The following is a 21,705-nucleotide window of genomic DNA, read 5'->3' on the forward strand; positions in this document are numbered from 1 at the left end:
AAGAAAAGTGCAAGTGCAAGACCAAACCAACCTTCTCAGAAAAAGAAATGAATTCTAGGTCTTCTTAGCGATGGATACTCATTTGCACCTCTTATGTTGGTAAGGAGCCTGTGAGCGGTGGGTATTCTATTCTACCTCGGAGTGGGTCTACTACCTGAATGTTCGGTCTACTACCTGAATGCTCAGATGAATTTAATGACCATTTTCCTTTCTACCTTCCTAAATGGAGAGGAGAATTCTTTATTTTCCCTACCATTGGGAGTCTGGAGAAGCAAAGAAGCTGACTGGAGACTCTTAATATGTCTTATCAATGAGACCGTCCGAAGGATTATTAGCTATTCTAATACTTTGAAACCTTGATCATTCTTTGAGAATGAGTGAACCTTATTCTTAAATTGTATTGCGAACTGATTTTTGTAGCAAAGATTTCACTCAAACTACCGGAGATATTATGAAATTGATGGAAGCAGGCCAAGCCAAACAGGCAGCTTACTCTCCAACTAAGTAGAGCTTCTAAGACGGAATACCTTTTTTACTAAGTGGCTACAGCCTCTAATTCCGCTGACTCAATTGAGAATAAGCGCCTCTTCCTATATGTGAGACTACTGGATCTAGTGTTAAAAGTGCAACATAAATTTGAAGTCCGTGATAAAAATGGAATGGTAGTGTCTACACCTTCCTTTAAGCTCTCACAAAAGGTATTGTTTCATAAAAAAAAACCCCAAAAATAGGAATGACCTCTTTTTGGAGGCCTAAATGAAAGCTAACTTTTTTAAAGGTGAATGAAAAGTGGTCTTCTCATTGCATCAGCACCATGAAAAATTACTCATTTACCCTTAAATTTAGTTTGCACATCCCAAGGTCACTCTCTCCTCACATTTAATTTACATTTAATATTATTTTAATTAATATACTCTCCACAAGCTACACAATACTCGATCTAAACTTTGAAATACGGTATAACTTGTATTGTGTATCTTATAGATGTTTAGGTTAAGAAGTGCAACGAACATAGTGGTTGAATAAGGAGGATGGTGTATCTAAGGAGCAAGTGGCCCGAAGATGAGAGGTGCGTATCAAATTTAAGGGTAAATAAATAATTTTGCATGGCTTTTCATTCCCCTTTTAAAAAATTGGCCAATTTCACACAGAAAAAGCCCAAACCCCAACAACCTAGGCTTAGTCGTCCTCTTCTCGAAGCGAGCCTCAATCACTGTTGTTTGAAGGTTTAGGCGAAGGGAATAAGCAGCAATGTTGAAGTTCCTATCTAAGGTGAAGATCGAATTCAATGCTCTCGATCCACGCTTAGCGTGTTGTATGGAATTCTTGGCGCAGTGTAATGCTTCCAAGGCGAAGGAATCCAACCCCGCTTGCCAATTGATCGTCAAGCGCCGAACAGACGACCACCCTCCCCAGATCGCCGTCACCTTTGTCAATGGGGTCGAAGAGGTTTTTGACGCTACCTCTACTCCTGCTCAAACAATTAGGAGTATGATTCTTGAAAAGGGTCAACTCCTTGAGACCGAGCAAATGTTCCGAGAAGCGGGGGAAGCTTGGCCAGTTATCATTCCCGATGAGGAGCTCAAACAACCCTTTACCGGTATCAAGGTTCGTGCTTTTCTTCTCCCTTACTGTAAACCTTTTCTGGTCATCTTCTGCCGGAGTTTCATTTTTGTGTACTACCTGTGGCATTTTGTCGAACAATATATGTGCACGAATAGTTATTCGAACTTTCTACTTTTAAAATATATTAATTTTTTTTAAGTTTCGATTTTATTTCGTTGCTCTCGTTTGTGTAATATAGACACTTCATGTGCTTCGTCATTTGCATCTCAAGCTAATTTAAGAATACCCAGTGCTTCTATTTTAGTTAGCAAGAACTATGCTTTTGGCAATTATTTTCTGAACAGCCCGAACATTTGAGAATTCAGTGTTACAGCATGTGTATTGATATCCAGCATGCCCTAAAATTGATCTAAACATATGGACTATTATTTTCTTCGTTTTACTGACTTTTCTATTCCATGGAACAAATCCCTGGTCTTTTAAGTACCTTGAGTTATTCAGTTTATATTTCTTCCCCTTAGACCTCATTTTAGTAGGTTAGCAAATCTCCCTAGGTCGGTCTAGTAGTAAAAAAGAGCTACAATCCATGCAAATAGCAAAGGGGCAGAGAGTATTGGTTCAAGTTATGTTGTTCATCCAACTAAGATTTAACATCCTATACGTTATCTTGACAACTAAATGTAGGTTGTTTTACGAGAGTAGTCGAAGTGATTCTAAGTTGGGTCTAAGATTCAAAGATATCCAACAGTTAATGCTTTTTTTCTCTTTTTTTACTGACAAGGCCATCTGTATCAGATGTTTGTCTAAAAACTCAATTTGTGTTACCAGCTTATTCATAGTTTCAAGAGTTTGTTTGTAGAATGAATTTGCATAATTTACCATTGAACCAAACCAGCACAAGTAAAAGAGAATTGTTACTTAATCTTCTTTCAAGTAGTTTCGTTTTGTCACGTTCTTATTATTTAAGTTATACTCTCATACTGTATCATCTTTCCTTGTGGTGTTGTATGAGACACTAGAACACATAGGTGATATTGCAACTGGCTTGGTGTGTAATAGAAGAGAATCCATGACCCAATAGACGCTCAAGTAACCAGGAAAACTCTTACAAATACATTACTCATTATGAGTATTATTGACGAAATTACTTGAACAGGATCTGTTCTATAGGTTGTACAACTGTCCTTTAGTTTTAATACTTACATTATCGAATACAATATGATGGCCCCTGTCTGCAAAATTTCATTAGGCCATCAAAGAAATTTGATTGATTTTGAAATCCAAGCAAACTGTAGTAGTAAAAAGTTCAAAAATGTTCAATTAGCTGTTTGAGGCTTTAAAAGTAATATCTTAGACTGGTAAGCGTAATATCTTAGACTAGTAAGCGTAATATCTTAGACTGGTAAGCGTAATATCTTAGACTAGTAAGCGTAATATCTTAGACTGGTAAGCGTAATATCTTAGACTAGTAATTAAGAAGTATTTCGTGAGTTTCTCTCTTCATCATGTGTATTTTACGCTGAAGTTTGATTATGTATATGTTTTCAAGCACTTCATGTTCATCTTCTAGTCGTTCTTTGGATTAGTGGCAGAGATTGCTCTTCTGTTGCATTCGAATTTCATGTCATTGTCTCAAGTTCCGCTTGCTTTTTGTTGCAGCCTAGAAAAGCGGAAGACAAGCAGTAACTTTGTCACAGTTGATGAAATTGCGGATAGATTGGAAAGAGGGGTGGCATCTACACTCGTAATCTTAGGCTGTCAAATATAGAATCAGTTTCCATGGTTAGGAACAATAGCGCTGATTCTGAGATGTTTTCTGTTTTAAATTTCGTAGGGATGCTTCGAAATCTTTTCTTAGAATTCCACATCGGGTTCTAGATATGACATGTGGATGCTCTGTTGGTTTTCATAAGCCATTTATTTATGGGAACTCGTTACCAATACATCCGATTCTCGACTTTCTTTTGACTTTTAGTGAAGAAATGTGCAACTAATCTTTAAAAAAGAAACGATCGGATTAAATGAGTTAAATGTTTGTTTGGCTTATTTCGATATCAAATTTATCAACAATTTCGTGACACTTGAAAAATGTCGAATAGAAACCTGAGTAACTTTAACAGCTTGATTAGACTCGTGAACACCATTCTTAAAGTCACTATAACCATCTTCTATATTGTCGTGTAGTTGTAAACATGGCAATGAACACAAGCCAGGTGACCATACTGCCATTTCAGAGCAAAAAGCATATACCCTTGAGAAAATAGTCACAGAAACATTACACACTGTATATATACTACTAACAAATGTACACAGCATAGACCACTCGTAATGAACAAAACATCTCATCTCTTTCTAACGGTCTTCTCGTCTTACAGCATTTGGGTCGGACATCATGTCTAGCATCATCTTCTCCGGTGAATCTTCCCAACTAGCAAATGTTTTCAAATCAACCTGCAAATATTTACAGAGAAAAATGGATTGTAAACTTAATATTAAGATCCTTAAAAGAAATAGAATATTAATCATGGTCTTTTGCCTTTCTTATTAAGATGCTTAAAAGAAATAGAATATTAATCATGGTCTTTTGCCTTTCTTCTTTGCTCAGTGAAAAGCTCCTCTCTCTTTTTGTACGAATTTTGGATTTCCTTGGCCGTAGAACCGCCAAGTCCCCAAATTTCCACATCTAGAATGGAAGCTTCAACAGGCAGGAACCCCTAGATTTCATTTACATAATATGTTGAAAATTGGTGAGTAGCATGCTCCTCAAAGGAATGGGAATCAACTCGTTGTACTCTCGTCTTCGAATTATGTATTTGTATATTGTTCCTACCTGATCTGGGAAGAGAGGACCAGGCTGATAAGTTTTGTCAACCACATGATGACGAACAGTAACCCTGGCAAAATCTTCATCTATGAATAATCTCTCATTTCCCATAGTTCCCCCAAATCCAAGTCCAACCGGCTTTGGATGTGGTTCATAAACCCTTGCAGATGGATGTAAGTGGCTATAGACAAAGTTCTTTTCCTTCCCTGTAAATAATCATTAGATGTAAGTTAAGGAAGCTCGGTAAGCAAGAGAACCTAGAAGAACCTCAACCACATTGTCCTACCAGTCGCTGAATACACATGAAAAACTGGACTAAGAGCATAGATATTTCCTCCGCTTCCATAGAACAGATCTCTATTTTCAAAACCCTGGAATGTCAATACACCAACAGTCCATTTCAATTCATTGGTGGAATCATCACGAGTGTCTCCAGATGCAGCATGAACAACCACAAACAAAGGACCCTGGTAACCTTCAATATTGGACCAGAATCTATTCAAGCCTCTCCCATGAAGTGACGACCTACAATACATCAAAGTGTATAAATACATCAATAAATTACATCATGCACATGTGACATGCATGTTGAAACCCCCAATGGGTAAAGAATGTTTCAACAAGCATTAATATAAGGACAATCTGCAGAAAACTCTGGCCGCAAACCTATAAAGTAGGTGTTCATGATTTCCATCTCCACTGATAGAAAAACATATTTTTGACATCTCGTCCCTAATGCCACCTCTTTGTGTAAGGGAAACTGCCCATGCTGTTCCACAGGTCAGAACAAAAGAATTTGATGTCTCAGGTGAGGCAATATCTACAGTTGGTGAACTTGACGACTCTACTCCATCCTGTCATTGAACAACCAGAAAAGAAATAACCTGTAACCTAAGAACAGTTGTTGCATCTAACTTTAAGGACCTATGCATAAAATATGATCTAAGAAAGAGCATCACGTTTAACTTCGTCTAACTTCAAAATATTGAAGGCAGGTCTTTAGAATATGGAAGAATAACACCAAAGTTCATCCAAGAAAGACTAGACCTAGATTGTAAACCCAACTATGTCCGAATATCTTTGACTCGTGAAAGTATCATAACCAACTGGATCTCACGTCATCAAAACAAGAATACTGTAATAACTCTTCCAATCAGCCAGGAATTGCATTCTACAAGAACTCATATAAAATATAAATATCGAATAAATAAAATGGGAGGATAAACATATTTCTATCTATAGAAAGAGGAATCAATTACCTCTTTAGTAGAAGCTTGAAGAATTCTTGCATGTACAAATCGTGAGAACCCATCTGGAAGACTCGGAACAGTTTTCACTGCCCAAGTAAGAAACTTTCCTATGGGTACTTCAACACCCAACCCTAAGATATCGCAATCCCAAATGTTTACAGTACTACCAACCTCAGCACAAGATGCAACCGACGACAACACCAGATTATTGATATCTGGCAAAATTAAATTTGACTTTGATCCTAAAGCTTTGAAAGTACTAGAATCCCAAAACATAGCCCAACACATCCAAAGAAGCATGAGAACATCACTCGGAAGAAGGAAGCCAGTCATCTTAAATTCATCCTCATAGGATGTAAACTCCAATTTTGAAGGAAGTCCCAGTTTTACCATTGTAGCATCAAATACCCTAATTAATGCATTAAGCAACACAGATGCAGAAATTTTTCCACAACATTTATTGTAGCCCTTAAGAAATTCAACCCAGGTAACACCTCCTTTCTCAGGAATGAAGAACATTTCAATGATTGTTAAACCCACGTGATCTAGGATGCCTGGAAAGGATTCGGGCACAGCAGCTGTTTCTTGAGTTTGGTTTTCATAACCTAAAAAGAAGCATTTCTGAAACCAAACTACATGTTAATAAAATTGCACACATGAAGAATGAACAAATAAACGAAAATCAGATCTCTATGTGGCCCATTCAACTAACTGTATTCCCGTTCTTCAAGTTAAAAAATCTAGAGGAGGTTTGGCCGTGTCTTTGAAAACCACTTTATAGTTTGTAGCAGAACTCAGTGAAAAAAAACATGCATAGGTGACCATTCTTTCAAATTTCTTTTTGTTATTTTTTCATAAATTCTCATGAACGTTCTCTCTTTTTCAGATTAACTCAAGTTGTCTCCCAATTATGAACAGTAATCTCAAACCTAAAAAGCAATAGATTTGCATATACAAAAGTCAGCCAATGTAGCTCTTAAACATAGTTTAGAAAATTGCCTGTAAGGATTCGAAAGGGATTGCATTTGTTTGAGGATCCACCAGCTTAGAGAATGCACTCTGAAGCTGAGGAAGAGCTCCCGTTGAAGCCGCCAAGGCTTCAGCCTCTCTTTGGTCATCAGGAACCTTTTTCTCCGTTGATGTTGATGCTCCCATTGTCACTCAACAATGTTAGAAATGAAACAAATATATATCCAGTTATTGCCTATTTTTGCACAATATATACCTGACATAGAAAGAGACAACAATCTACCTGCTTATTTTTTTGTATGATTTTCAAGAATTGAATCATCAAACTGGTTTGATGAGTTTGATGAATGATTGTAAATAAGTAGCAACAACTTAAAGTACAACAATATTGGTATCAAAACAGGGGTACAGTAAGGAAACAAAAAAAAATCCGTAGAGAAAGATAAATTGAATAAAAAGATTAATTATAAAATAGTGAAGGAGAAGTCCTCAATAACAGCAAGGTGGTATAAACAACATAACTTTCTTCAGTTAAATACTAAAATTTACGAGGACAGTGTTTCCTTGATAGAAACAACATATCAAGAGATGCTAAATACAAAACTCCAATATAAGTATGTATATGTGTATATATATATATGTAGATATGCATGTGTGTGAGCGCATGCACACACATATATACATATTTAGTTTTGGGATAAAAAGCTAAGCTTTCATTGGGAGAAAGAAGACATGGGGAATATGAAGTAACAGTCATAAAAAATATACTATTGCAATTACTAAATAACACTAGAGTCCACAGAGCAAGTAATTGAAGGTTTTATAAATCAAACATGATGGGACAAGCATGTTAATCCAATAAATGTGGTAAGTGTTAAGATTGGAAGACTTAAGTTGCATCTTTCCCACATAAATTCAATGATTTAACGTGAACTGCTTAGATTTCTGCTACAACCGATCGTGGTGTTAATTCACTACCAAAAGTATACTAATGTTGTCGTAATTAACATACTGGCACAATCCACAAATATCCTTGATTAGTTTGGACACTCTTCATCAGAACTCACAACTAGAAAATGCTAAATGTATTATCAGATGTTATGAAGAAAAACAAAGTAGTCGTAAGTAGTAACAGACTAACAAACTATAATAACGGAAACAGTAGTTTCAACAAAATAAGGACAACAAATAAATATAAGCGGTAAGACCAAAAAAATTCAACTTGTTTGTGTTAATATCAAAAGAAATTAAAGCTGGCCACGGAGAATGGACATAGATCAATAAATTAACATCGTAAGAACGAAGAATAGAGTTGTCAGAAAATTTTGAGTCTAAAAACAGGAAATCCAAATTACAGTAAAGCCAAAAATATATGAACAATTTGATCTAATCAGACAGTCCAATTCATAATACTGAGGATAACGTAAATTTGCGAGCTCAGCACATGTGGATATAACTAGAGTTCATTAGTCTTTACTGAAAGATAATAAAAAAAAAAGCATTTCGTTTCCTTTTCACTTTCAATCACATAAAGGTTTTTCCATTTCAACGGACGGATCTCTTGTGTCTTAAAATGTTTTAAGATCCAATAGCAGAGTAGTGTTACACTTCGGAACATGATACCAACCATCACAACCGTCAATTGAAAAATTATTAAAAAAAAAAAAAGGTACTCTCTTCAAACAGCCATCAAAATTTGTAGAGAAAATGAAGAAAAACATTTGAAATCGAAATGACCGAGAGCCAGCTTCCTCTTGAACAAATAATGAGTCACCAGAATTCACTTAACAAAAAAAGAAAGCTCAGATGAAGAAAACTTATGAACCGTTGAAATTTAACTTCAACCGAGCAACACGTTTCAGGTATCTAAAGCGATGAGGGAAAAGTTAAAAGAGAGTAGTAATGATAAAAAGAACAAGAATTAGAGTGGAAAGAGAAGAAGTAAACCTGATGGAGATAAACTGAGGAGTATGCGAATATTATTTCTGATGGCATAAACGAAAGAATCCTTGTCTATTTTGAAATGCTAGGTTAAGTGCACCTTCAATTAGACTTGAGTGATAGCTTTTTTCACCGGCGACCAGAGAAGTCGACGTCCGACGAAAAGGAATAACTGATCTACCGTCGCGTCTGGTTTCTTTCATCAATTAAATTGATAAACTTTTCTATTACCGGAAAAGCAGAGCCGATCCACGTCGTGGCATCGCGTAAGGCTTTTGGATTCTACGTGTCACTGCAACAAGGGACACAAACGCTGCGGTTGGTTCCTGGGCCTGGGCCTCCACATTGGCCTACATTTCCCATGGGCTTTGCTCACTAGAAAATTTGAAACAGAAATTGTAAAATTAAAATAACATTTCACACTATATATTTTGAAAGACAGAAAATAATATAAAAGGCTGGACAGTTAAATAATATAAAAAGGTGGATACTCGAACTAACTAATTTACAAGTTTGATATATATTTAGTTATATATATCATTTCATAACGAAAAATGAATAATTGGAATGATAGGCTAAAAAAAATCAAACAAATACTGTTATTTAAATAATTTAAAAGATGCCAAAAAATATTTATTTAATTATGTATTAGAATAACAATTATGATAATATTACGATTTTAGCCAGAGGGGAGGTCATTTACCAAAATTACCCTCGGTTAATTTGAGTTCGATATTGGGGCACTCGCACGCACCCACAGCCCACAGGTTGTTGGAAACTTGGAATTCATGAGGTGATTCATTCGTATCCTAACAGCGGGTCAATTGGAAAATTAGGGTTTTACGATCTACGCATACTGATTGACAGTCGAAAGAGAAGACAACTTCAAGCATTTCTCTCTTGCAACTCATAATCATCATCTACATCTAATGGCGCCCCCTCCTGGCCCTTACTCCGGCACCAGCACCCTCGCTCTGGTATTTCTTCTTTCTTTTAACTCTATATTATAATCATCTGCGGACCTACTTTCTCTTATTTTCTTCGGAATCCAATGGATCGGTTTATTTTAGGTTTAACTTTTTTTTTCTCTCCTTTCATGTTCTAATTTTTTCTACAGGTAGCCCGTGCATCAGCTTTCTCCTTTGGTTTAGTTTACGGAAGCATTAAACTCAAGGTTCTGAAGGTAAAATTGGAATCTAACTGCTCGTTGCTGTTATAGCAAATTCATTGAAATGGGGTTGATTGTGTGGCGCATTTGTTTAAATCAACTCCGTGTTTATTAATAATCACCATCTCGTTTCTTCATTGACATGAATTCAACATTAGAACTTGATTTCATGTCATCTGTTTCAAGGTTTTGACTTGCTTTCTTTTGGATACGAGATTTCTTCACGACCGTATTTCCATCTATATTTACAATTTAAGGGAAAAGTCTTGTTGGAAATTTAAAGGTTCAAATCTTTTGCTATTTGATTGCGTGACATTTTTGCTGATAAGAGTTTCTTCAGCTTGCTTCAACCTCCATGCAATGTTTTTCATTTTTTAGATTAAATATGGGATAAATTTCTACCATGTAAGCACATGAAACATAGATTGGCATCGCCTTATGTACCCTGATCAGTTAATCGTATTGAATTTGAAGTTGGTTGTATACTTGTGCATTTGTCAGGCAAAGGCCAAGTCACGTGCCAAAGCTGAAGCCAAGGCCCATCACTGATGAAATCATTTATGATGTAGCTTGTAGCGATGGAGATTTCCACATAGGGAGACACTCTGATCACTGGTTGGAGAAATATGATTTTTGGCTTTAAAATTTAGTAAATTTTTTTTTTTTTTTTTACTGTTGAAACAAAAGAAAATTTCTTTGTTTAGACGATGTTGAGATGGTGTACGCTTAGTTTTCAGTTCCCATGGGCAATTCTGCCTCTGAGATGGCTGTTCTTGAAATAAAGGTGACACCTGATAAATAAGACACAGTTCGAGATTCTTTTTTTGTTAAGATACTACTTTCGTTTTGCTTTGAAGTTTCAACTTATGATTTTCTCGCTGACCTCTGGTTCAGTTTATAGGTTTGTGTTCTAAGAAAGGGATATACATAAGAACCTTTGCTGTTGATGTTCACTTGTTCTCATTTTGAAATTTGGCTTTGAAGAAGTTCGTATACAGATTCACTAAGATGTAACTTAGATGAAAGGAATGGTCATTAGTTTTTCCTTTCTAAGCATCTTTTTGTCTCACCTAATTTTAACAGAACAAAGGTTTTTTTTTGTTTTTTTATTTTTATTTTTTGTCTCCCCTAATTTTTATTAAAGTCATCCTGATGATTAGCTTCCATCCATTTCCTAATCTCTGAGGTTAAGAGTACTATAATTTCATCCAAAACTTGAACTATTTGAATTTACAAGTTCCTCTAAGGGCATATCACAATTTTTTTGGTTAGTTTAAGATAACTACATTGGCTTAGGTTATATGTAGTGATTCATCTAATGTTATCAGAATAAAATGTCCAAGTCATTACAAGTTTCAATTACTAAATGATGAATTATATTATGACAGCCTCTGGAAATAAAAGCAAACCAAAGCTTGAGCAAAAAACTCTTAAATATATTACATACTATAAAATCACTAGACAGTGGTAATATCCAAATGAAAAACAGGCAACAAAGATATGGCTCCATCGTGAACCTCGCATACCCAGATGAATAGTTTGTGAGTATCATCTAAATTTCTGGCAAGGCTTTGCAGAAAGTGAAGCGTAGCTAGGTTGTTGAAGATTAGAAGTCTAAGAATTCTTCAAATCGGAGAGCTTTTTTTTTTTCTTTTGGTTCTACTGAGTTCAGAAAGAGTACAATTTTGCATAAACTGATTTTACTTCAACTAGAGCTCTTGGCAAATGTCTCTTGCTGATACAAATAGGCAATTAACAATCACTTGCACTAAGACAAAAGCTTCATGCTAAACAGTTGTGTGATCTTTGAGCTTTTGTCAGTAAAATATAATTAACTCAGTTCTCGACTAACATAGCGGCAGAATAGACCTTGTGTCTGGTTTAAGGAAACCGAGTCTTAAGATCGCCCACCTTCCGACATGGGGCAATTGATGCCTTGCATCATAGCACTATTGAGAAGCTTCATTCCCTCTTCGCTCATTTGCTGAACTTCTGAAGGTGACAAGATTCTGATGCAGCGTACACAGCTAACAAATTCCCTGCAGAATTCCTCATGAGTTAGTTGGTGCATATCCAATCCGGCAAAAGATTACAATATAAAACTAGGATAAATATTGAATACAGTAAATGCTATTTCTCAACTATTCAGGATAAAGATAAAGAACCAATCATGCAACAAACTTGTGAGAAAGTAGACAACTTACTCCCAGGGATCATCACCGATAAGCAGGACGTCGTTCTCATAATCCACATATACCAGTTTCCATCCTGAGCCTCTTGGGTCATTAAGCAACCCTTCAAGTCCAAACATACATTCGATAGCAGAGCACAGTTCGTCATAGTTCTTAAAACTTGTGACATCAATAGATCTCCCAACGGATCCTGCCTTCTGGACCTGTAACCACACATGTCACCATGTTTGCGCCATATTAAAAACACATTTGTGAATGTAGGGAAAACATGAAACTGGTCAGAAAACATATCAACTGATGATACAATTCAAATTCGACAATCCATAGCATAACAAGAGCATATTATGATCTGAGCAATTTCGAGATAAATTCTCATTGTCACAGCATACGTAAGATATTTTATCAGAGTAGAAAATGCAAGCCAGTTAAAATAACAAATATAACGACCTTACTTGAACAGGATCTGTTCTATAGGCTGTACCTCTGTGTCCTTGAGTTCTAAAAAATAACAAAAATAAAAATCACAGGTTCCTACCTTCGTGTAAGTTCTCAACGGCGGTACCACTTGCTTCCATGAACCATTCTGTAGAAGACTGCCCTCATCGAAGTCCACGTTGCATGAGGATGTACCAGCTGAATTATCATGAAACTCTTGCCTGGAGAAAGCCTGAGAATCTCCTAAACTAGCAGAGGTAATCTGAGACTGAACATCTTGGCTCGAACTGAAGTTTCCAGCCAAGCAATCTGAAGGATGTGGGAAGTCAGCATCTTTCAATGTGCAATAATCGTCAAGAATGGTACTTGAAACTGCATGATCAACCAAAGTACTTCCACCATTACTCATTTCAAGGTTAGAACAACTATATATCCCACTTTGGTTGTTGCTTTCATCTGAAACATCTCTCATAATATTTGCATTAGCCATACAGTTGAGGTTAGATGCGTCTGCATGAGAGAATGAGATGAGATGATTGGTTTGAGATGAGAACCTTATATTATTAAGAGGGTCCCACATGTCTTGGCCTGTTGAAGGTAAGGGAAAATTAAGAACCTCAGGAAAGACTGTTGAGGAGTCTTGCAATCCCAACATGGAAAGATTTCCTGGTGATCTCATTACTCCAGGAAGAGGCAGACAGGATGGGTTAATCAAACATCCATCGCCATCCAAGGATGAAATCAAACCATTTGAATTCGTATACTCAGGCTGAGGCATGTCGATTGGTTGTGGATGTTGGATTAGTGATTCAAGCTGAGGCTGCATCGGCCATGATACGGATTGCAACTGCATGGGAATCTGATTCTGGTTCACAAATGAAAGCTGGTTTACAAGTGTTTGCATATTCATTTCATTACTAGTGAGTTTTTCCTCTGCACAACCTCCAACGGGAGGCAAAGGATTGGATTGATTGGTTGAGGCTGATAAGTCACGATCATATTTTGCCTTGTCTCCATCAGCTGCAGTTGGAGCTTCACTTTCAATGGCCACAGATGTTTGCACTTTTCCGGGTACATTTGCTTTTGGTGATGAATTTGGGTTGATAGGATCAGATTGTGCAGGTCCTGGATGATGCTGATTTTGATTCCCGGGAGATGCAGTTTCTGTCGGTATAAGCTGCTGCATTTTGGGATTCTGCATGTCCTTCATGTCCTGTATCTTGACCAAATTGTTAGTTGAATCTTGTTGTAAGGTGGTTCCGTTAAGGTTAACCATTTGAGGCCTCAGTAGCATCTTCATCAGTGGTTCGGAGCATAATGTTGGGGCATATGAAAGATCGCCACGTATATTTTCTGGAACACGAAGCATTGGTCTCTTCACCAGACTTCCCCAATCAGTTTCTCCTGCTAACATGAAAAATTCCCATATTTAAAAAATGGTCTTTTGCAAACTAGCAACACCAGTACAGGAATTTGAAAAAGGATCCAATCTTACCCAAGAATCCACCGTGTAATGGACGTTTAAGACCAGAAGTCAGAGAAGGAAAAATGAATAGACTTTCTGGAGTTTCTATTTCCCATGAACTAACCCTGTTCTGCTTATCGCAGCATCCTGGCTCATCCCACTCTACCTGTGAGAAAAATTGTCAAACAGAGGAGTGGAGAAAGACATCAAGCAAGAACATTCATACAGAAAAAGAAAAGGGTTGATGCTCAAAATGGTTCTCCATAATTCACCTGAAGATTTCGCCACTTGGAACCTGGCCATCTAAGTGGATCTAAATCGCTAATTCCAACAATTGTTCCCATATATCTGGCCACAACGAATAGCTTTAGAATGGTATTATATATAAAACTAACAAACGGATTTGAGAAAATTAAACTCACCGACGTTTACCGGACTCTTCTGTTTCAAACATCATCCCGAACCTCATGCCTGCAGAAAGCTGAGTTCCGTATACACATTTGCGATACTTGGCTAAAGGAATAACAAATTCTGAAGGACATGCCCTGCAGGAAAATGGAAACGCGTAGAAAGTGTGACAAAGATATCCCAAAATGTTGGAAAATTTTGAACCCGAACCACTTGAAAGTCAAATAGAACCTGGGGTTGTAGAAGATTGTGAATGGACTTCGATTAGCAGCAGCATGAGCCGCAGCAGCAAGAACTCCAATATGCATACTATCGGCAGATAGAACCGATGATGGCAATGTTGTTTGTTGTCGGTTAGCACGCCTCACTCCAATAAGCAACTGAGACTTTTCATCCCTACATAATTGTCACATTAGAAACAAATTATTCACACTTCATAGCATTGTCACAAAACAGAAGGGTGGCAAAAAAACGCCATCGTACCTTATAAAAAGAACAGAATCTCCTGCTCTAAGCCTCTTTGCTCCAACGAATAGACTCCAGCCAGTTGTGAGAAGGTGTCGTTTCGGCTGCCCTGTAAAAACAAGGCATAACCTCGTCAGGAAAACAATATAATCCTCATTTACATTATAAACTGTAGATTTTAGCTTGAAGAATCTAATGACAATCATTGTATCAAAGTATACTCACCGCGATATATGTGGCGAAAAGTCCAGGTATTGTCGTGCAGGTCTCTGACAATGAGCTCCTGAGTTGGCGGTTGCATTGTGTAATCCTGTTGCAAGATTAACCACAAAGCTATCCTTAACAAGAAGGAAAAGTGATTGTTAACGGTAACAGCAGGGAAAAAATGACATGGAGTTGAAACCTTACCAATGGAGGAAAGAGTTTTTCAGCAGCCCTGCGTGGCACTGAGAATCCACCGTGTGTGCTGGTGTCACTGGCAGTTAAAGTTTTGCAGAAGAACTCATTTGGGTGTTTACTTGGCCTTAATCCAAAGTCCGGAACTAGAAAAACATCTTTTTCCTGATTCAAAGGTAAATTCGAATGTGAAAAGAGAAGCTAATATAAACTGTATGATACAAATTCAACGCTGACCCAACAAAACTGCACAAACATATATCCTTACAGAGTTCACCGGTTGAAGACTCATTTGAGCATAGATTTCATCTGAATCTTTATCAGCCTAAAAATATTAATGGGAAAAGCAACAGATTCTTCAGAACAAATATATTTTACTGGATGATCCAAAAAAACAGAGTAACTATCAATAAGCACATACGTGTAAGGTAACATTTTGAACTTGGCACATCAACTGAGAGGGAAGATTAGGATAATTTGGAATCTGTGAGGTTGCTGTTCTCTTGGTAGAAACTGCCACCTGTTAACAAAAAATGAAAAAGAAAACATCTGTTTAAAGTTTCAGGAACTTCAATCATGGTATAAAACCACAAACTTATGTAACATTATTAACATCAATGCTACATACAGATTACAGGGATGTGTTGGGAACTTCATATGAGAAATTAATGTCAATCCCGGAAAAGAATTCTTACCTGTTCACTATGTCCCTGAGGAAAGTAATAAACAAGACTACCCACATGGGGCAAGGAAACAAGAGGACCGGCACAAGCATGCCACAGCTCGGAGTTTATAGCCTTCCGGGCCCCTGAAATCCCAAAAAACAGACGTTTAAGCAATACCCTCTTCAGAAAAGCATTGCCAGAATTGAGTTTAATTACAATGCCTATGAAATAGTTAGTAACAAAGGAAACGAACCTGATTGATCTTGCATTTCTTTCAACAACTTCATCTCGTCGAGAAGGTTAGTCTGTGGGGCGTTATTAATCAAACCCCCTGATGTCTTGAGCTTCTCTTCCACAGAGCCCATGACGTGCCCTTCTCTCAACTTCAACAAGAATCAACCCACGATTTACATCCTCAGTAAAAAGAAAAAGAAAAGCCGTAGAACCAAACCCTCTTGATCACAAAGCAATTTCACCTTCACCTTCTCGTCCAAGGAATGCCGAGAAGGATTAACGATGCCGCATATTATGAAGAGAAATTTACAGTTGGGACATGACTAAGACAGTCATACATACACAGAAGAAGAAAACAAGAGAATCCATCAGTCAAAAAAGCAAAAACGCCATCAGAATCCAAGACCAAGGAACAAAAACTGGAAATTGTAGTCTGCAAAATCTCATAGGTGGGGCTTCTTCTTGGCGATTGGGTTGGCACCAATGAAATGCATCTGTTTGCATCAAAAGCACGCAAATCGAAGCATCGAATGACCCATATTATCAACTGGGTCTGCTTGTTTTTTCTCTTATATGTTCGAATAGACACCGACCTTTCGAATGAACACAGTTACAACCCCAGTATATGATCCAAACTATTCACATAATGGGTTTAGATTAAACCATACTTAGTGAACGCCATAAACTGTGGAGTAAGAAGCATTTCCCTTTCAGAGTCTCTAATCCTCTGTGGGAAGAGTGTGCATGCTGTTGTTATCCTGCGCTTACATCCGTATGAGTCCATTTGTTTGCAGCTTTAAACTGTTTTTGAGGAACCCAAATGAAAAGGGTATGAAAAGAAAAGCAAATGGGGGGGGGGGGGGGGAAATAATAGTAAAGAAATGGTGGGAAAAAGCAGAGAAAGGCTAAGAGAACACGAAAACAGTACAGAAAGAAAGCTAAAGGGACTGTGAGAGAGAGAAAAAGGGAGAAGAAAAGAGAGAAAGAGATTGTCTTTTTGGAAAAAAGCGAGAATGGGATTGGTGGAATGGAAGAATGTTAAGAGAAGGCGCATTTTAGCACGTGGATTGGCGATGGTTTGAAAAAGAGCCTTTGGATTTTCGTCTTCCTCGATCCCCTCTCCCTCTTTTTTTGCTAAACTTCATTAATTAATCTCCTCAATTTTGTCATTCCTTTCTTTCTTATTTTTATATTACTATATTCTTTTTTTATTTTACTTTTTGTGTTTACCATCAATTATAAAATTCACTTTATTTTAATTCTCCAAAAAACTTTATATTATATTATAGGAATTAGTGAATTTACAATATTTTGATAAATTTATAGGATGAAACACCAATTTTAAATGAAAATTAATCTATTTTCTCTTGATTTGCCTTTTTCTTAAATACAATAATTGAATTCTTTAAACTATTGGTAGGATATATATAACAAATTAAAAGAATTAGGAGTAGAAGGAGGATTTGTAACCTTAATTTTTGAGCTACCAAATAATGCGTAAATGTCCCGTATACAAAGTTGTGTAATTAGTTATTTAAAAAAATAAATAAAAATTTAAAGTGATGGTTGTAGAGATTTGAAAATTAAAAAAGTTTGTGTAAAGTTAATAATAATAAATATAAAAGAATGGAAAAGAATAAAAGAGGAATGGAAGAGAAGGGAATGAGAAAGGTGATTTGATTTGGAGGTCTTCTTTGTGTTCGTGGCTCCCCTATATAAATCTTGACTTTCCGTTCGTCGCGCGTGCGATTCGCGACAAATTCACAGGAGAGGCCTGCAGACGAGGTCACAATGTCACACGCGGCACTCCCTTAATGGACTCCTTTCCTCTTCAGCTTTTTACACACACACACTTTTTTCTTTTCTTTTCTTTTCTTTACATCACCCTAATTCAACTCCTTAATTACTATCTTACGTTTCACACTTACCCAACTACTTCAATTTCAACCTAAATCAAACTGCTTCTTTGCATATACTATCAATCAAAAACATCGGACATTCTATTTCATCCACTCATAACTCACCTCTGTTTGGCTTCAACTTTTTGTTATTCTATACACGACACCATAATCTACCAACATAAAAATATCATAACGTATCTTTTTTGCCTCTTCTAAATCTCTTTTATGGTTGATATTACGAATCTAAATGCTCAAATTCAAGTTTTCTCTTACACGTTTTTGGTAGGTTCTCTTCTCGTAAAGAGAGTGCATGCTTTTTTTTGTATATCTTCGTATAATTCTTTAGTTACTCTTCTTGTGTCTTGAAAAATGGATATGCTATTGCGTTCGTAGTTAGAATTTTTTTAAGTGAGTGCAGTAAACTTTTAAAGATTTTAGCTTTGGGTAAAATATTTGTAGATACTCCCATAGCTAACGACTATTCTCTATATTGTTGGCGCTATATTTTGTTTTCTTGGTTCTTAAATAATGATAGCATGACATACCAAAGTTTTGCTAGTTTTATGTGTTGTATAAATCTATAAGCTCTTAAATTATTTATAAAACCAATCCTTATACAAAAGATATAATTGAAATTATTCTTTGATATAAGAGAGAAGCCTCTTAAATTTAATTAAAATATTTAAAATTAAACTTGTAACAACTAAAGGTTGTTGATGTGTAAGAAACACATATAATATGTAACATGTTAATTGATTGATTTATGTAAGATAGTTTGGTTTCATAAATGTTATTTTTGTTTAAGAAAAGAGAGAATTTGGGAAGGTGAGAAATGGTGAGTGGAGAAAAGGGGAGTTTTTTTCCATAATTGATGGGTCATGCTATGTAGATGATAAGGAATGATGTATTGAGGAAGCACGGTTTCTCCATTCATTCCCTTGGTGGGAGACGCATCATATCCCCACATCCTTTCACTTTTTTTTTCTCTTTTTACTTACTTTTAACCCAACATATATCTGAATTTACCTACATTTCCTTAAGATTCAAATTTGTGTATGGTAATTCGTCAATTGATCAACGCATTTTAAAGCTTAAATATCAATTAAAAAACTAAATTTATAGTTAAAAATTTGAGGAAGGTTTAATATACATCTATGCTAATTAGCAAATCAACGTAATTAAACATTAGAGTATTATTGTGTGTCTATAGTTCATCATCCATCATCCTGTTAATTTAATAAGCTTCGTAAATAATCAAATTGTATCAGTGTTCAACACTTGTGAATGTTTGATTCAAAAGTTTCCTTTCTCTCATCAACCCATTTTGTGTATTAACAATGAAGTAAAGTTTTTGAGGATGCTAATTTATTGAAGGTCTAATTATATAACAAAAATAAAAACAACACCAACTTTTAGAGACTATAGTCAAATGCTAATGAATTGTGAAATGAAATGGGGCCTAGTTTGGCATGCCAAATAAGTAATCAAGGTATTTGGAAATTGTATTTCCCCTAGTTTGTAAAAGAACCAACATATATCTGGAAAGATTGTGCAATATTGCACTTTGAAATATATAAAAAAAAGAGTAGAGAATTGCAAAAAGCAATAATGATTCTACATTTATACAAAAAGACTCACTTATTAACTTTTGGTTTTCATATTATATAAATATATATATATATATATATATATATATACTGAGAAGGGAAAGATATGAATAGTTTTATAAGTCTAAACTTAGTACATAAACTTATTGTTTTTATAACATATTTTGAATAGTTAATCGAATATTTTTTAAAAATAATATGTTTAATAAAAATTAAGTTGAATTTTAGAAGTTAAATGAGTACATTCAAAAAGATGAATTTAATCAATACATATGGAAATTCAAAACAACACATGAGACATTATTTCAACCTGTAATAATGTTATCACATTCACATGAATAAAAATCTTACAAAAACAATAATCACTACAAATATGTTTTTTTTTCTCTCTTCTAAACTAACATTTGACAGAAAAAAAAATACAAAAAAGTAATAATGCTACGGTGAGGAAATCTTAGAAAAGAATAATAAAAAAATGTATATACTTCTTTAAATGTTGTCTGCACTCTTATGTGTATTTAATATAGAAGAGACAAATAGTACAAAAAATTAATGACTTAAATTCCCCTATTTAAGTATTTAGATACAAAAGACAATCTAGAATCTTAAACACTCCACAAATTTATATATTTATGATTCATAATTGCCCACCTACTTTATTGGCTATGAAGTGTAGTATAAGGGTGATGGAGCATATGTAGCATTTATTTTTGTTTATATATAAAAGAAAACATAATTAGATTAGAAGCAAAAAGAAGACAATGACATGGAAATTATAGAGGAAAATAATATTTAGAAAGTGTAAGATTTTTGGTAATGGATGGATTAGAAGTTGAGATTATATTAAATTGAAGGAAGGAGATAAGAAATTGTTTTTAAAGGTTAAGGATGGAAGGAGAGTTAGTGAGACTTCGATATTGTAAATAATGTAAAGAAAAAACAAAAATCGTCGTTTTCGAAACGGCGTGGAGGGCACGTGATTGTCATGCACGTCACAGTCCCTTCTTTTTTTTTTTAATTTATAATTTACGTTAAACAAGGTTAGGCTCACTCACGCGTGGCCCACATTCAACCTTGTCAGACTTCTTCGATTCCTTCTTCCACGTAAACCTCACTTTTTGACTCTCTCTACCTACAATAATAAATTATTATTAATAACCACGTAAAAAACAAAATACAAAACCTTTTTTAAATCTAAATAATATATAAATAACAAATATCTATTTAACCAACTTCTTTACTCTCTCACTTTACTTTTATTTTATTCAAGTAAATGAGTGAATGGTTTCAAATTAATTACTTCATGCAACTTCTACCACTTCACTCATTTCTATTTTAATTTTACAATAGGATGATCAAACGTTATAAATATAGTAAAATATTGTCATCTATGTGACAAATATAAATTATTATATTTTTTTTATCTTTATTTATCATAATATATTATAAATATTTTGACTTATTTTACTATACTTAAAAATAATTGATAAAAGAATTATAACTAATTAAACTCTATTGTTTTTTCAGTTAGTTTTCAAACTTCCTAAATTAATTAACAGTTTAAGACTAAATATTAGCGGTGAAATCTAAAACATTAATTAAAATAAAAGACGGTAACATTTAGTGAGTAGAATTATAGTATTGGTAAAATATAAGGAGTAGTTAAAGAAAAAAAACATAAGGTTCCAAGAAAAGATACTTTTTGTTGATAACAATAATGATAATAATATATTTATATTATTGTAGTAAGAAACAAAAGTTGTGGAATGAATCAGGAGGGGAACCAATTAAGTGAAGAATACCTTGGAGTGTTCTAAGAATACATATCCCCAACAACTTTTGACGTCCACCAATTATTAATTATTTACTTCCATTTATGTAAATGTTATAAAGAAAAAGAAAAGAGATGATGAATTGGAAGAATTATTTGGTATTTGGCGGTGCTATTTTTGAGGAGGACGGCAAGGAGGGCAGTCTATTTAATTAAGGAGGAATAAAGTCATTTTAAGAGTATTCCAAATTTTGGGCTTCAGGGCCTATACCATACTAAGTTACTAACCCTCTGTCCATTCCCCCATTCATTGGTATGCGGCTAATAAATTAAATCCCATTCATTTTGCTTTTCAGACAATTTCGGCTCATTATCTTCAATAATTACCCCCTCACTCTTTCTCACCACCCTCATTATTTTCTTTTCCTTCATCACTCAAACCCCTCTC

At 35.3% G+C, this 21,705-nt stretch overlaps 4 protein-coding genes across 7 annotated transcripts; 2 read left to right on the forward strand and 2 right to left on the reverse strand.

Moving 5' to 3' along the window:
• Positions 1–1,138: 1,138 nt before the first annotated feature.
• Positions 1,139–3,571, forward strand: LOC101217531. Its single transcript, XM_004147791.3, has 2 exons — positions 1,139–1,608; positions 3,226–3,571. Exons 1-2 carry the CDS (start codon positions 1,252–1,254, stop codon positions 3,250–3,252), a joined length of 384 nt encoding a protein of 127 aa, XP_004147839.1. The 5' UTR covers positions 1,139–1,251; the 3' UTR covers positions 3,253–3,571.
• A 138-nt stretch (positions 3,572–3,709) lies between these two features.
• Positions 3,710–8,836, reverse strand: LOC101217301 (hypothetical protein). 3 transcript variants are annotated; one of them, XM_004147790.3, is made up of 8 exons: positions 8,557–8,836; positions 6,640–6,865; positions 5,650–6,261; positions 5,057–5,244; positions 4,677–4,915; positions 4,397–4,596; positions 4,155–4,280; positions 3,713–4,017 (listed from the first exon to the last, which is right to left on the reverse strand). In XM_004147790.3, exons 2-8 carry the CDS (start codon positions 6,793–6,795, stop codon positions 3,919–3,921), a joined length of 1,620 nt encoding a protein of 539 aa, XP_004147838.1. In that variant the 5' UTR covers positions 6,796–6,865; positions 8,557–8,836; the 3' UTR covers positions 3,713–3,918. The 3 variants fall into 3 exon arrangements, with proteins under 3 accessions (XP_031738713.1, XP_004147838.1, XP_031738712.1); XM_031882853.1 differs by lacking the exon at positions 4,155–4,280 and having other exon boundaries at positions 3,710–4,017; XM_031882852.1 differs by having other exon boundaries at positions 6,640–8,816.
• A 458-nt stretch (positions 8,837–9,294) lies between these two features.
• On the forward strand, positions 9,295–10,665 carry LOC101217057 (hypothetical protein). The gene is made up of 3 exons (XM_004147789.3): positions 9,295–9,527; positions 9,668–9,733; positions 10,220–10,665. The coding sequence occupies exons 1-3, from the start codon at positions 9,480–9,482 to the stop codon at positions 10,265–10,267; spliced, it is 162 nt and encodes a 53-aa protein (XP_004147837.1). The 5' UTR covers positions 9,295–9,479; the 3' UTR covers positions 10,268–10,665.
• Positions 10,666–11,114: 449 nt separating this feature from the next.
• LOC101216825 (auxin response factor 5) lies at positions 11,115–16,827 on the reverse strand. 2 transcript variants are annotated; one of them, XM_004147788.3, is made up of 14 exons: positions 15,998–16,827; positions 15,775–15,887; positions 15,501–15,599; positions 15,348–15,404; positions 15,092–15,244; positions 14,909–14,993; positions 14,702–14,792; positions 14,450–14,614; positions 14,233–14,355; positions 14,083–14,158; positions 13,841–13,976; positions 12,446–13,752; positions 11,923–12,113; positions 11,115–11,757 (listed from the first exon to the last, which is right to left on the reverse strand). In XM_004147788.3, exons 1-14 carry the CDS (start codon positions 16,107–16,109, stop codon positions 11,616–11,618), a joined length of 2,850 nt encoding a protein of 949 aa, XP_004147836.1. In that variant the 5' UTR covers positions 16,110–16,827; the 3' UTR covers positions 11,115–11,615. The 2 variants fall into 2 exon arrangements, with proteins under 2 accessions (XP_004147836.1, XP_011652441.1); XM_011654139.2 differs by having other exon boundaries at positions 12,446–13,749; positions 15,998–16,825.
• Between the last annotated feature and the right edge of the window lie 4,878 nt (positions 16,828–21,705).

Source organism: Cucumis sativus, chromosome 3 (genome assembly GCF_000004075.3).
Source record: "Cucumis sativus cultivar 9930 chromosome 3, Cucumber_9930_V3, whole genome shotgun sequence".
Taxonomy (NCBI): domain Eukaryota; kingdom Viridiplantae; phylum Streptophyta; class Magnoliopsida; order Cucurbitales; family Cucurbitaceae; genus Cucumis; species Cucumis sativus.